Raw genomic sequence first — 16,359 nt, 5'->3', positions numbered from 1 at the left:
CGTAAGTGAGTGAACAATCTCTGGTGTATCTAAACAATGAAGTATTATTCAGAAATAAGAAGAACTGAGTTATCGAGTTGTGAAAAGACATGGAGGAATTTTAAACACATTTTATTGAGTGAAAGAAGTCAGTCTGGAAAGGATATTATACTGTATGGCATTCTAGAAATGGCAAAATTATAAAGAAAATAAAAAGATCAGTGGTAGTCAAGGGCTTTGGGGGAGAGAAGGATGAGTAAGTGGAGCACAAAGTATTTTTAGGGCAGGAAAAGACTGATGCTGGGAGGGATTGGGGGCAGGAGGAGAAGGGGACGACAGAGGATGAGATGGCTGGATGGCATCACTGACTCGATGGACATGAGTTTGAGTGAACTCTGGGAGTTGGCAGTGGACAGGGAGGCCTGGCGTGCTGTGATTCATGGGGTCGCAAAGGGTCGGACACGACTGAGCAACTGAACTGAACTAAACTGAACTGAAAGTTTTCTGTATGATACATTAATGGTACATACCTGATACTATGTATTTGTCAAAACCAGGAGCTGTACAACATTGCTGCTGCTGCTGCTAAGTCACTTCAGTTGTTTCCAACTCTGTGCAACCCCATAGACAGCAGCCCACCAGGCTCCCCCGTCCCTTGGATTCTCCAGGCAAGAACACTGGAGTGAGTGAACCTTAATGTAAATGCTAGTAGACTTTAGTTTAATACAAATGTATCACTATTGTTCCTCAATTGTAACAACTGTACCACAATAATGCAAGGTGTTAATAGAGGAGAATTGTGGGGAGTGGAAGAGTATATGGAAACTTTGTACTTTCTGTACAAATTTTCTGTAATCCTAAAATTTATGCTAAAAAATAAGGTGTCTTTAAAAAAAGTTGGGGAGAAATGTTTGTGGAACAACTAATAAATTAATCTTCTTTTTTCCATTTTTAAAAAACTTTGAGGTGAAATTCACATACAATGTACTATTTTAAAGTGTACAATTCAGTGACATTTAGTACATTTACAGTGTTAATGCAACAATTAGTTAAGTCGCTCAGTCGTGTCTATTTGTGACCCCATGAACTATAGCCCACCAGGCTCCTCCATGGGAGTCTCCATCCGTGGGATTCTCCAAGCAAGAATACTGGAGTGGGTTGCCATTTCCTTCTCCAGGGGATCTTCCTGACCCAGGGATTGAACCCAGGTCTCCTGCGTTGCAGGCAGACGCTTTAACCTCTGAGCCACCAGGGAAGCCCCATGCGACCATTACCTCCATCTAGTTCCAAAACATTTTAAGAACCTCAAAGGAGACCTTGTCCTCGCTTAAGCAGTCTTTCCCCAGTACCCTCTTACCCCAGTCTCTGGCAACTGCTAATGACAAAAGTGAAACAGGAGAGTGAAAAAGTTGGCTTAAAGCTCAACATTCAGAAAACTAGGATCACGGCATCTGGTCCCATCACTTTATGTCAGATAGATGGGGAAACAGTGGAAACAGTGTCAGACTTTATTTTTGGGGGCTACAAAATCACTGTAGATGGTGACTGCAGCCATGAAATTAAAAAACGCTAACTCCTTGGAAGGAAAGTTATGACCAACCTAGATAGCATATTCAAAAGCAGAGACATTACTTTGCCAACAAAGGTCCGTCTAGTCAAGGCTATGGTTTTTCCAGTGGTCATGTATGGATGTGAGAGTTGGACTGTGAAGAAAGCTGAGCACCAAAGAATTGATGCTTTTGAACTGTGGTGTTGGAGAAGACTCTTGAGAGTTCTGTGGACTGCAAGAGATCCAACCAGTCCATTCTAAAGGAGATCAGCCCTGGGATTTCTTTGGAAGGAATGATGCTAAAGCTGAAACTCCAGTACTTTGTCCACCTCATGCAAAGAGTTGACTCATTGGAAAAGACTCTGATGCTGGGAGGGATTGGGGGCAGGAAGAGAAGGGGACGACAGAGGATGAGATGGCTAGATGGCATCACCGACTCGATGGACATGAGTTTGAGTGAACTCCGGGAGTTGGGGATGGACAGGGAGGCCTGGTGTGCTGCAATTCATGGGGTCGCAAAGAGTCAGACATGACTGAGCGACTGAACTGAACTGAATCTGCTATTTTTCTCTATGGATTTACCTATTCTGGGTATTTCTCATAAATGCTATCATACAGTATCTGACCTTTTGTGTCTGACTTCTTTTACTTAGCATAGTGTTTTCAAGGTTCATCTGTGTTGTAGCATTGGTCAGTACTTAATTTTTTCTTATGGATAAATAACTGTCCATTTTATGGATATACCACGTTTGCTTAATCCATTCATCTGCTGATGTACATTCAAGTTGCTTCCAACTGCTGTGAATTTACTGCTATGAGCATGTATATACAAGTACTTTTTCACCTGTAATCGACTTTTTAGGTGAGCCTCCATGTATGTAGTGGGGAGTTCGATTCATCTGTGATCCTTGGTGTATACCAGCTGATATTGCAGAGGGATTTATTGAAGAGAATTTTTATTTCTTGAATGTGTGCTTACCAAGTGTTTGATAGAGCCAAAGTGGAAAAATTTGAATGCATGGGTCTGGTAGCTTTGGTATGGCACAAGAAGATGTTTAGAGTAAGTGTTTCTTGGCATAGAGGAGAGAATAAATTTTTGAAAAATCAGACATTTCATTTAATGGCCTTGATTGAGTCCTACATTTTCACCTCTGGGGCTGCTGTAGACAAGAAAGGGTCTGGCTGGGAAACAAGAAATTGTGGATTTACCAACAGTGGGTCCTTTGGAGTCATTTATCTTTGGTAATTGTAAACATATGTGCAGATTTACTATTTCTTTTTTATACCCAGTTCTGTGTATGTATTTTTCAAACTCGTACCCACTGTAAACCAGGTCCAAAAGCTGGTCTATATTAATGATTCAGTTAGAACTCTTCCTTGTGGATTACATCTGTTATGAGGATTACCTCTCTTATGAGGACAGTGTCCAAGTCCTACTAATGTCTTAACAAAGCATCTCCATCTCTCCAACAGAAACCACAAAAATATAAAAGAAAATAAATGACACCATCAGACATATCAAAAACTTAGGTCAGCTCAGGTTTTTAAATTTTATTTTTATTTATTTTCAATTATAGGATAATTGCTTTACAGTGCTATGTTGACTTCTGCCACACAACATGAATCAGCCATAGTGTATATCTATAACTCCTCCCTCTCCTTCCATCTCCTCCTACCATTCCACCCCTTGAGGTCATCACAGAGTATCAGGCTGATCAGCTCAGGTTTTAACATTACATTTTTAACCATACATGCATACAAACATTTTTAAACAATAATTACAAATTAAAATGATCTAAGCAAATTATTTTAAACTTAAAACAAGCATAAACATTTTAATCAAATAACAAGGTATAAGCCAGACTGTGTGTATGTGTGCTAAGTCACTTCAGTCATGTCCTACTGTTTGTGACCCCATGGACTGTAGCCCACCAGCTCTTCTGTCCATGGGGATTCTCCAGGCAAGAATACTGGAGTGGGTCACTAGGCCCACCTCCAGGGGATCTTCCGGACACAGGGATTGAACTCAGGTCTACAGCATTTGTAGGAAGGTTAGGCTTCAGCAATACGTGAACCGTGAACTTCCAGATGTTCAAGCTGGCAGAGGATACAGAGATCAAATTGCTAACATTTGCCGGATCCTCGAAAAAGTGAGAGTTCCAGAAAAACATCTATTTCTGCCTTACTGGCTATGCCAAAGCCTTTGACTGTGTGGATCACAATAAACTGTCAAAAATTCTTCAAGAGATGGGAATACCAGACCACCTGACTTGCCTCTTGAGAAACCTATATGCAGGTCAGGAAGCAACAGTTAGAACTGGACAGGGAACAACAGACTGGTTCCAAATAGGAAAAGGAGTACGTCAAGGCTGTATATTGTTACCCTGCTTATTTAACTTATATGCAGAGTACATCATGAGAAACGCTGGTTTGGAGGAAGCACAAGATGGAATCAAGATTGCTGGGAGAAATATCAATAACCTCAGATATGCAGATGACACCACCCTTATGGCAGAAAGTGAAGAACTAAATAGCCTCTTGATGAAAGTGAAAGAGGAGAGTGAAAAAGTTGGCTTAAAGCTCAACATTCAGAAAACGAAGATCATGGCATCTGGTCCCATCATTTCATGGGAAATAGATGGGGAAACAGTGGAAACAGTGTCAGACTTTATTTTGGGGGGCTCCAAAATGACTGCAGATGGTGATTGCAGCCATGAAATTAAAAGACGCTTACTCCTTGGAATGAAAGTTATGAACCTAGACAGCATATTGAAAAGCAGAGACATTATTATGTCAACAAAGGTCCATCTAGTCAAGGCTATGGTTTTTCCAGTGGTCATGTATGGATGTGAGAGTTGGACTGTGAAGAAAGCTGAGCGCCAAAGAATTGACGGTTTTGAACTGTGGTGTTGGAAAAGACTCTTGAAAGTCCCTTGGACTGCAAGGAGATCCTACCAGTCCATCCTAAATGAAATCAGTCCTAAATATTCATTGGAGGGACTGATGCTGAAGCTGAAACTCCAGTACTTTGGCCACCTGATGTGAAGAGCTGACTCATTTGAAAAGACCCAGATGCTGGGAAAGATTGAGGGCAGGAGAATGGGATGACAGAGGATGAGATGGTTAGACGGCATCACTGACTCAATGGACCTGAGTTTGGGTAAACTCCGGTGATGGACAAGGAGGCCTGGCGTGCTGTGGTTCATGGGGTCATAAAAAGTCAGACACTGCCGAGCGACTGAAATGAACTGAACTGATCTGATCTGTTTACTACTAGCCCAACCTGGACAACTAGGCTGTATTCTATGAGGCTTTGTGCTCAGTATCAAATTAAAACTTCTATTACTAGGGATAAAGAGAATGGTATTTGGGACAGTAAGCAGGGTCTGCTACACAGACAAACTGACAAGGCTGACCTCAATCCTGAAAACTTGCTCCTAGAATCTTAGCAAAGAGATCCCCATTTCAAACACTGCAGACAGAAGAAGGTGTCAAGTGACACCAACCATGGCTCATTCATGGAAGAGGATGGAAGGGGTTGGGGGCTGGAATGGGACTGAGGTTGAGGAGTCAGTCCTCCTAGCCAGCAGCCTAGAACAGCAGCCCTGAGAACAGGGATCCTGCTACTGAAAAGGACTAAAGACCAGACAGAGAAGTGAAGACAGACCTAGAGAAGAGCTGTTTTTTAGCACCGAAGAACCAATGAGTCAAAAGTTGAAGGAATTGCCTAGTCTTTACTTTAGAAAGCAGTATTCTCAAATATACAGAGATGAGGATTCGGAAAACAAAAAGTATCAGCCATAGTCCTGTCATCAGTATACCACTTTTGGAATATTTCTTTCTGGGCTTTTGTTTTCCTGAGATATTTTTTTTGTTTGTTTTTGCTTTAAATATACTTATAAAAATAAAGGCTCTATTGGGATTTCCCTGCTGGTCTAGTGGCTAGGACTCCACACTCCCAAAGCAAGGGGCCCAGATTCAATCCCTGGTCAGGGATCTAGATCCCACATGTCACAACTAAAAATTCCTGCATGCTGCAACTAAGATCCTGCATGCCACAATGAAGACTGAAGATCCCATGTGCTGCGACTAAGACCTGGCACAGGCAAATAAATAAATAAATACATTTTTTAAATGCTCTGATTATGGCTTGAGTTTACATCCTCAGCTGGGGGTGACCACGGATAATCTACTTAATATCATTGTGCTCACCCTCCTCACCTATAAAGTGGGAATAAATAATAAAGGGGACAAAAATACCTACCTCACAGAGCTGTTCTGAGGATTAAATGAGATAATTCGTGTGATGAGCTAAGAACAACTTATGTAAGCCTTTATTATTTGTATATATAATTTTAACAGTTATATAGAATTCCAACTACTGGACTTTTCAGCATAATCATGCCCCTATTACTGAACACTGGATGAATTTTCAGTTGGGGGGTTATTATAAAGTTTGAAGTATTTTAATATATTTGTCTCTTTTATATTTAGGGCTATTACTTAAGCAATATCTTCAGAGTCTTCTCTGAAGATTTTAGAACATTTCCTTTAAGCTGGGTTGTGGGTACATGAATATCCATTATATTGATACCTAATATAATTCTCTTTTAGCATGCCTAAAAAACTTCACTTAAAAACTATACTCAATGAAATAAGGCATTTAATAATCAAATGCTTATAAACAAAAGTGTCAAAGTAGTTCAGACTCCACCATTAAAGTGAGGAAAAATAACTTACATAAGACTGACTAAATGACTGACTTACATATAGCTGACTAAATGATGGAGATGGGGGTCTTTTCAGCTCTTCACATGCCAATCACATGCCAGGCACCTCCTGGCTTGTCACCATTGCTTACATTCTACACTCCAGCTAAAAGTTACATCCAGTTTTTAAAACATGTCTTGCATTTCCCCTGCTCCTTCATTTGATCTCTTTCCTCTGTAATGTATTCTCTTCTCCATCTCAACCTGCCAAAATCCTTACCAGTTTTCAAGCTTTGATTCAACGTTTTCAAAATAACTCCTCCAGAGTGTGCTATTAATAATAACAGTTATGTGCGCATGACATCACCAGTGCAGTCACTGGCTATGATCATAAAGGCTCTCTCATTTCATCCTTGGAACAATTCTGTGAAGTAGGCAAGGGCTGGCAAGTCCTTATTCCTCCCATCTTGGAGGCCTGCTCCTGGAATCAAAGTCCCTCTGCTCCACTCCATAACCCTTGCCAGTGAGCAAAACACACAAGCAAGCTCTTACTCTTCTCCTTGAAATCTGTGGGCTGACAAATGGTATTAACAAAAGTGACAAAAGTAAACAGACAACATAATATAATTTAATATAATTTGATAAATAACTGTTTTATTCCTGTTTTGTTTTTTGCTTCGTATTTCTTTTTTTTCTCCAAGTGGCAACTGGCACTTGGGATCAGTTTCCCAACAAAGGATCAGACTTAAGTCCCCTGCAGTGGAAGTACAGAGTCTTAATCTCTGAACTGCCGGGGAGGTCCTCCTTTAAGGATATTTTAAGCAATAATACTCTTCCAGGTCATGCTCTCCAATCCAAGGAGGAAAGGTATGCATGTGTGCCAAGTCACTTCAGTCATGTCCAACTCTCTGAGATCCCATGTAGCTCTCCAGAATCTCCTCCATGTGATTCTTTGCACCTTGAGTGAGCTTTGGCAGTTTGTCTCTTAAGGATATAGCCAATTTCATAATATCAGCATAAAGCTGCCAATAAATACTACTGCTGTTGTAATGTCCCTGTGGGCTCTGTAGTGGTGTCTTTGCTTACTAACACTCCTAATTTGTGTCTGTCTCTTCCCTTATCATTCTAGCTAGTGCATGCATGCTCAGTGGCTCAGTCGTGTTGGATTCTTTCCAACCCTGCCGAGCTAGAGATCACTCTTACTAGCTGTATGCCACAAATTTTGCTATTTGTATTTTCACTTTATTCAATCAAAGATATTTTCCAATTTCCCTAGACTTTTTTGAACAGGGGTATTTATAAGTGTGCTGTCCGATTTCCAAATATTTGTAGATTTTTCAGATGCTATTTTTAGGCTAATTTCTTCAGTCTGAGAATATATTTTGTGTGGTTTCTGCCGGGAGCCAGAGTGAGGAATCCCACCTGTGACAAGGTCATGCGGCAGAGATCTGATGGGCAAGGTCGAGTCAGATCTCAGGTTTTCCCCCTGGTATTTCCTGAGCATGTACCCCAAAAAACCCAGTCTGCCGGCCTTTTGTACACTGCTCTTCCACTCTCCTGACACACTCTGGAAAAAGTCATCTCAAGGCTTTAGTCTTCTGCATTTGAAAGGGTGTTTCAATCCAAAAACCCCTCTGATGGCTTTTTAGCCTGCCTGCAGGACTCATATAGCTGCGCATGTGATTGTTTGAGGCCTCCTGACCGCAGGAGGCACAGGAAGCTTAAAACATCCTAGGAATGTAGAGGCTTCCAAGGAGTCAAAATCATTAGAATAGGACTGATTAAAGGTTTCATTTGTTGAGCCAATACTTGCTGCCAAAATTTCATATCTTTTATTTTTAGATATAGTTGGTATATAGAAAAACAGATGGTAAACCTGGTATTAGCAACATTAGATCTTTGAGTTAAGTACTTTCTTTGTTATAACCCACTGTACCTTTGTTCTACAGGAATGTAACTTTATTTAGTACTTTGAGGGTGATGCAGAGTAAAGAAAAAACACTTCTAGGGAAAAGGAGTTTTCTGGTTGATAGACAATTATCCAGGAAGAGAGCCAGAAAAATGTTAACAAGCCTCTTGGCCAGAAGATAATGTAAACCACCTGAGACCTTTTGTATGCGGGAGGGTATGCAAAAAGGAAGCCTTGTCTCAATGAGGGTCAGGACTGCTGTCCCTGCATAACTCTGCATATTCCATTATGTACAACTTGGGGTATATAAGCTGATTTTGAAAAATAGTTTTTGGAGTCTTGCACCGATGCTGGGCTTCCCCATGTCATTCTTTTCTCCCTGTTTCGGCTGAATTCCCATCTGGGGCATGGAGGCTCACCATGATTACTTACTTGTCCGGCTTCTAAGATCCCTAAGAGAGACAGCCCAAGGCGGGGCACTCTCCGATATTCAAACGGACGCCGGTGGCCTAACGTAGATGGTGCAAGTTCCTTGTCTGGGACTTTATTGGCTTTCCACGTATATCAAGTTATTCAGCCTCTTTTCCTTAATTTTCCTACTATACTATTTCTTCCTAATCTAATCTTATATTAATAAATAAATAAGTTTTTTCCTCGCCTATCCGTCTCCTTTGAATCACCCTGGATCCACCGGGGCTGGATCCCGGCAGGTTTCAATCCTCTTAAATATATTATTTTATGGCCCAGAATATAGTCTGTTGTGGTAAATGTTTCATGAACATTTGCAAAAAATGCTCTACTGTTTTAAATGGTGGTAGTTTAGTTGCTAAGTTGTGTCCGACTCTTGGGACCCCATGGACTATAGCCTGCTGGGCTCCTCTGTCCATGGGATTCTCTATGCATGAATACCAGAGTGCGTTGCCATGCGTCCTCAAAGGGGATCTTCCTGATCCAGGGATTGAACCTGTGTCTCCTGTGACTCACTCCTGCAATGCAGGTGAATTCTTTACCACTGAGCCACCGGGGAAGCCCAAGGAGCCCCGTCCCTGGGATTCTCCAGGCAAGAACACTGGAGTGAGTTGCCACTTCCTTCTCAAAAGGAAAGGCACACTATACCTAATTAGATGTAGAAAGCTATGTGAATCCTAGGCAGACAGGCAACCTCAGATCTGAAAGCCACTATTTTAAATTGAATGTCTGTGACCACCCTCCAATATGATAATATTAGATAGCCCTTGGGAGGAGATTAGGTCATGTCAGTGCAGTCCTTATGAACAGGATCAGTACCCCTATAAGAAGAGACATAAGACAGCCTGTTCTCTCTGTGCTTTCTGCCATATGGAGACACAACAGGAAGCAGGTTCTCACCAGCCGTGACTTTGACTTTTTATTTGTGAGGGAGGAAGAGATTCTTTCTCAAAGTGTGCTGCAGCCAGACGTAGTATCGCTCCTTAGCAGACACTTTGCTGTTCCAATCATACACCAGGCTGTTGAGTTCAGTGTGGAGTTCCAGGAGCGAGTGCTTTCTGGAGGGAATGTAAAAGGCAAAAATTAATTCCATGCAATTATCAATGAGGAGACAGATTATCATCAGAATGAAATCAACTCACAGATATGAAAGTGCTGTAAAACTGTTCCTTTCTAAATAGTCTATAAGCTGCTTAGCAAATGATCTAAACAGGTTTGCAGCAGTCTTGTTTGATGACCACAGTCCCCTCCCCCAAGAGGCAACTCTGTGCAAATGCAGGATGAATGTAAAAGGCCAGGCCAACGATGTGGCTGGCCCATGGCATTTCCACCGTGGAAGGCTGAGTCACCGCTGCTCTAGCCCTCCCCTTACTGTTGAGCCATTCCTGAGGAGGCTAGGTGTCCTGGGCCCTGAGATTTATTCCTAGGGTCTCCCAAGTGACAAAAGATGCCTTTCACAAGTGACTTGGAGATACTATAAATTGTTATTAGTGGGAAACTGAAAAGGGACTACTAATCTTCATTTGAGGCACAGTGAGGCTTGCTTCCACCTAAAGGAACACCAGACCACTCACTAATGGTTCCCTTAGAAAAGTATTCTTGCCAATAAACACCAAAAATGTCCAAGTAACAAAGACTTGCAAATCTGTACAATCTGGTACCATTTTTTACCCATCAAACTGTCAAGACGTGGGGAAATAAAAGAGCACACAGTATTAGTGAGAACTCAGGGATGTGGACAGTCTCATAAAAGCAGGCCTATGAGAATTCCCTGGCAGTCCAGTGGTTAGGACTCAATGCTCTCACGACCAGGGTTCTGGGTTCAATCCCTGATTGAGAAACTATAGTCCCTCAAGCCACATGGCATGGCCAAAATTTTTTTTGAAAAGCTGGTCTAACTGATCTAGAAGACAATCTGATAAGATGTATCAGAGGTTTTTAACGTGCTTATTGGACTTCCCTGGTGGTCCAATGGTTAAGAACCTGCCTGCCAATGCCGGGGACAAGTGTTTGATTCCTGTTCTGGGAAGATTTCACATGCCAGAGGGTAACTAAGCCTGTGTGCTACAATTACTGAGCCCATACTCTACAGTCTGTGCTCTGCAACAAGAGAAATCACTGCAATGAGAAGTCTGCAGACTGCAAGGAAGAGCAGCCACCACTCTCTGCAACTAAAGAAAAGCCTGAGTGCAGCAAGGAAGACCCAGTGAGGTCATAAATAAATAAACATATTTTTTAATGCTTGCCATTGGACACAGTAATTCCACTTCTGGGAATTTTCCCCTCAATAAAACAATTAAGAATAAGCACAAATACTGACCTAAAAAGATGTAAAAACATTGCCCAATGCAAAACATTGCCCAATGACTAAAGACTGGCCAAGGAAATTATGCTATAATCATATTAGGGACTACTCTGCATAGTAAAATGCTATAGAAACATGATTCCTGACATGTAAAAATAAGCTGTTACACAAAGTAAAAGCATGTTATAAAATAACAGTAGATTATTATTTCATTTTGGCTTAAAACACATGTTTATGTATAACTGTATGGGATCCAAAAAAGATCTGGGAGGCAATATATTGAGATTTGGTTAACAGGTTGGTTCTGGTAAGTTGGATTAAAACTGCTTGTTATGCTCTGCCTTCAGCATCTATATCTCATGGTTTGTTGGTGGTGGTGGTGGTTTTTTTCTAGTAAGGAGCATGCATTGCTTTTGTAATAAGAAAAAATAAACATTTCTTAATTTTGAAGGAAAATATCCAAACCACAAGCTCTACTAAATATCCTTCTAAGGCACAAAGCATTCATAAACTGTGCAGAATCTATCTCAGACTCTTAAGGAAACTGCAACAAGGGTTGAAAAAAAAAACCCTGAAGAGAAGGGCATCAAACAGTGGCACTTCCATCTTAGTGCCTGTGTGCATGCTAAGCCGCTTTAGTCATGTCCATCTCTTTGCCACCCTAAAGACTGTAGCCTGCCAGGCTCCTCTGTCCATGGGATTCTCCAGGCAAGAATACTGAAGTGGGTCGCCATGCCCTCCTCCAGGGGATTTTCCCAACCCAGGGATGGAACCCGCATCTCTTATGTCTCCTGTGTTGGCAGGTGGGTTTTTTACCACTAGCACCACTTGGGAAGACCCTTCCATCTTGGCAGCAGAACAACTGGGGCCAGGATCCACCACAGCTTGGGCGGCTCACCTTTCTTTCCACAGTTTCTGGGAGAGGCACCGCAGGTACAATGAGGGTGAGCTGGAGGGTCCCTCCAGCAGGGACACATCTGCTTTGCACAGGCTCCAGAAGAAGTCAGCTTCTCGGTGAATCAAATCTTGGTAGGCCCCAGGCTGCCTGGCCTTGGATTCTGCACTTTTCACTGACGGCCCGTCCACCTCTAGGAAGCTGCTGTCCTCCAGCTGGCCCTCTGATTTCACATAGCTCTGAATGAAAAAGAGCTTTGGCTTCCCTGAGAGAGAGGGGCACATGTCTGCCATGAACATTCTTCTGATATGATCCAAAGGAACCCCAGAGTGAGTCTGATCCACACCAAACACGCTCTGGGAGCCCCCTCGGCTCACCAGGATACACGCAAAGCTGTCAGAGTCTCGGTGCTGGGGCATCTGGGCAACCTGGCGTAGAATGTTGGTTATATCTCTCATAGTGAGATATAAGAAATGCCTGACTTCATAGCCCAGGAAAGTGAAGGTGTCACGAAGAATGTCTGGAAAAAACAAAGATGAAAAACAACATAGGAGTAAGGAAAGGTCAAGAGACACTGGGTCACAATCCTAAACATGGTCTCATCTCCATTACTTGTCTGTTTCTGCTTTTTGTGTCATAGTTTGAGACTTTACCCTGGTGGTTCAGACAGTAGAATCTGTCTGCAGTGAAGGTTCTATCCCTGGGTTGGGAAAATCTGCTGGAGAAGCAAATGGCTACTCACGCCAGTATTCTTGCCTGGAGAATTTCAGGAACAAAGAAGCCTGGAGGGCTACAGTCCATGGAGTTGCAAAAAGTTGGACATGACTGAGCAACTAACATTTTCTCTTCTGAGGCTTTAAAGGTCCTGAGCAGAGAAGGTAATGGCACCCCACTCCAGTATTGCCTGGAGAATGCCATGGACGGAGAAGCCTGGTGGGCTGCAGTCTATGGGGTTGCTAAGAGTCAGACACGACTGATCGGCTTCACTTTCACTTTTCACTTTCAAGCAATGGAGAAGGAAATGGCAACCCACTTCAGTGTTCTTGCCTGGAGAATCCCAGGGACAGGGGAGCCTGGTGGCCTGCCATCTCTGGGATCGCACAGAGTCGGACACGACTGAAGCGACTTAGCAGCAGCAGCAACAAAGGTCCTGAGAATGGGTCAGGAGGATAGAACCAGCCTGAAACATGACTTATGTGACTCATGTCCCAGCTTCACAGCCATGATCTGTCCCGCTACATTCTCTTTCCCTGAGGCCACCGCCACATCTGGCCTCAGGCATGGACTAAGCCCACCTCTCATCTACATGAGAGTGAAAAACACTTTTTCTTTTCAACCAAAACTTTTGTTCAAGGGGCTCCTTCTTAAAATAACCCAGTTCATAGGAATGGGTGCATTTGCAGAGCACAGATCTAAATCTAGATCCAACGGCCACAGAACCTCCCTCCCACCTTGTATTTTGGGCTTCTCTGATGGCTCAGATGGTAAAGTATCTGCCTGCAGTGCCGAAGACTTAGGTTCAATCCCTGGGTTGGGAAGGTCCCCTGGAGAAGGGAATGGCAACCCACTCCAGTACTGTTGCCTGGAGAATTCCATGGATAGAGGAGCCTGGCAGGCTACAGTCCATGGGATCACGAAGAGTCAGATACAACTGAGTGACTAACACTTTCACTTCCCTTTTCAATTCACCAGTAAGTCAGCAAAAGGCAACGATGATAACCATCACCTAAGAATGTAGTTAAACTATTCACTGTTGTCCTTCTGCCAGACCAAGAGGTAAGGGCAAAAAAACCACTGAATTATATGTATATATGTGTGTGTGTGTGTGTGTGTATATAAATAAATAAATAAATATATACATACATAAAATGCCATAATGAAGAGATATAAAGAAGGGGCCAATCTCTTTAAAATCCTACGACAAGCAACCTCACTTGTCTACATAGGGTCTCGGAGTGCTAGACAAGGCACAGCAGCACCTCCTGCTAGGCAAGGTTTCTGAGGGTGTAGGCAAGGCTTCAGTGCCCAGTTCTGTGCTCAGCTGGGGCTGTACCATGAGAGAACCTGGACGGGGACTCCAGTGCCATCCCCTCTGCTTTGTTCCAAACTCTCCCTTTCAGGAGTCACTCTCCAGTCATGGAGCATTCTCTCCCCTAGGGGGCAGAAGCAAACAGAGAAACACCAGACTCAAAGCTCTTTTGTTTACTTGTCTCAGACTGGCCTAGTCCCCTCAAAAGCCTCTTTTCACTGATAGACTGACTCCCTTATCAAAGCCCTTGAAAGAAAGCCACTTCCTCCCTTTCCATCCTTGTATGCAGGGGTCTGAACAGAACCCATGCTGTCCTGCGCCTTACTTAATTTCTTATTTTGATCTGGGCTGCCCGCAGGCTCTGGCCAGGCTGTCTCATAGAACCATGCTGTCCTGCGCCTTACTTAATTTCTTGCTTTGATCTGGGCTGCCCACAGGCTCTGGCTGGGCTGTCGCAAGGCAGTCGGCAGGCCACTGCATGAAACTGGGTAAAAGAGGAAGTCTTGGAATCACAAGGTCTGAGTTTCAGTCCTGACTCCTCTACCCACATACGGGTCTAAACCTTGTCTGGTCCTGAAAGAAGGCTAACTTACGCTAACAGAAGAGCTAAGAAGGAGACGGGAATCTGCGGTCTAGAAGAACAGAAGGAAAAAAAATAAAGCTGGAAGCGGATCCAAAAGCCATACAGGTTCTCAAGGCCAAGTATAAGGCCAATCAGAATACCAGACCTGAATGGGCCTCAGACAAAGACGAGGATCCCTTAAAATATTCCTGAGGCAACAGTCACTCAATGGACACGGTCTGAAGGGATCCCAGCTGGCATTTCCCATTAATAACACACCTTTTCTCTATCAGATGATGAGGACTGAGGCTAGCTGTTGTTTCTTCTTGACCCAGCAAGAACATGGATATAAGCCAGTCTATACAGGATCAAGATCATGATAGTGTGGCTTTGAAGAAATGACATTTGTAACTTACTCATCTATAAAATGGATCAGTGACTAAACCATGTCTTCCAGAAGGTGGCTGTAAGGATCCACTGAAATTTCTGTCAAGATGCTTTGCAAACTGTGAGTGCTTATTCAAATATAAGATAATAGTTTGGGGACTTCCCCTGTGGTCCTGCGGTTAAGAATTCACTTGCCAATGCAGGGCACATGGGTTCGATCCCTGGTCCAGGAAGATCCCACATGCCATGGGGCAGCGAAGCCCGTGTGCTGCAACTACCAAACCCTACGTGCCTAGAGCCTGTGCTCCACAACAAGAGAAGCCACTGCAACGGGAAGCCAGCCCACCACAACAGGGCAGCCCCTGCTCACCGCAACCAGAGAAAGCCCGTGTGCAGCAACAAGGACCCAGCACAGTCCAAAATAAATATAAAATAAGTAAATAAAACATTTTTTTAAGATATTAGTTTTAAAGAATATAAAGGCAGCCACTTCAGCACAAATCATGGAGCCTGCCTGCAATGCCTCTCTTGTATGGAATCTACTTCCTTAGAAACCAGTGCGCTAAGTCACTTCAGTTGTGTCCAACTCTGTGTAACTCCATGGAGGCTACAGTCCATAGGGTTGCACAAGCAAGAATACTGGAGTGGGTTGCTATTTCCTTCTCCAGGAGATCTTCCCAACTCAGGGATCAAACCCATGTTTCTTATGTCTCCTGCATGGGCAGGCAGGTTCTTTAGCACTAGTGCCACCTGGGAAGCCCCTTAGAGTGAAAGCTAACTAAAATGGACACAGAGTGGCCAGATTTAGATGCTGCACTCCCATGTATCAACAGTAACTTCTCTGTCTTTCTTTGCAAATAGGGGAAGAAAAAGGTGGGTGTTGAGTCTGGAAAATAAAACTTCAGCCAACTGCAGAAGTCCCACTTCTCCTACTCATCTTGGAAACTCCACACCTGACCCAGCCCTATCTCTGTAAAATTCAGCTGTTCCTTTATTAACTTCCTGAGAGGGGTTTATTCTGGCCTGACAGTACAGGGCGGTTGGGGGAAAGCTAGAATCAGCATTGCCCACCAATTTGGGGACTACTGAGATGAAATCCAAAAAATTAAACACAGTAAAATGTCATGACTCCATTCAATTAGAATGTGTTTTGACTGAAATGAGCTCACATTTATCTTAATACTATCTACAAAATGGGATTCATTAAATAAAAGTATAGAATAAAAAAGGAAGGGTGGCTGCTTCAGCAGTCTATTTACAATCACTTATTGAGTAACTTTAACAAACCCAGCTTAAGTTATTACAAAGCACATGAATGCAACTCAAGTGTGCAGCATATTCTTAGTGGAAAGGGGAGTTTTGAGGTCAAACATGAAGGACAAATGCAAGACTGACAATACTTAACCAGGTTTCTTTACTCAGAAGTAAAGACTGCTCAGAAGCTTTAAGGCCAACATGCATCGCAAAGCTCTTAAAGGGGAACAAATTATTCTCATCTATTAAAACTCGCTTGACCTCAAAACTCATGCTTTACAAAGTTCCTCTTCCTTGTGTTAGAGAAACACTG

At 42.9% G+C, this 16,359-nt stretch overlaps 2 protein-coding genes across 15 annotated transcripts in view; both read right to left on the bottom strand.

Annotated features, from left to right (window-relative positions):
• Positions 1 to 9,672, bottom strand: part of LOC138434123 (caspase-10-like) — a 41,146-nt gene extending 31,474 nt beyond the window's left edge. The window contains exon 1 of one of the 4 annotated variants that reach the window (XM_069578028.1): positions 9,515 to 9,672. The gene's annotated coding sequence lies outside the window, so the exon portion shown is untranslated. Of the gene's footprint in view, positions 1 to 509; positions 1,156 to 9,514 lie in introns of those variants that run through there. The other 3 variants (XM_069578029.1, XM_069578027.1, XM_069578025.1) reach the window with 3 other exon arrangements.
• CFLAR (CASP8 and FADD like apoptosis regulator) overlaps positions 3,065 to 16,359 on the bottom strand; it is a 61,198-nt gene continuing 47,903 nt past the window's right edge. For 7 of the 11 annotated variants that reach the window (XM_069578007.1, XM_069578006.1, XM_069578004.1 and 4 more), the window contains 3 exons: positions 11,818 to 12,334; positions 9,515 to 9,672; positions 3,065 to 6,811 (listed from right to left, as the gene is read on the bottom strand). In XM_069578007.1, the coding sequence (XP_069434108.1) occupies positions 9,534 to 9,672; positions 11,818 to 12,334 (656 nt within the window). In that variant the 3' untranslated portion in view covers positions 3,065 to 6,811; positions 9,515 to 9,533. The remainder of the gene's footprint in view (positions 6,812 to 9,514; positions 9,673 to 11,817; positions 12,335 to 16,359) is intronic. The other 4 variants (XM_069578009.1, XM_069578012.1, XM_069578010.1 and 1 more) reach the window with 1 other exon arrangement.

Source organism: Ovis canadensis, chromosome 2 (genome assembly GCF_042477335.2).
Source record: "Ovis canadensis isolate MfBH-ARS-UI-01 breed Bighorn chromosome 2, ARS-UI_OviCan_v2, whole genome shotgun sequence".
Taxonomy (NCBI): Eukaryota; Metazoa; Chordata; class Mammalia; order Artiodactyla; family Bovidae; genus Ovis; species Ovis canadensis.
This window is presented reverse-complemented; position numbering and strand designations above follow the sequence as displayed.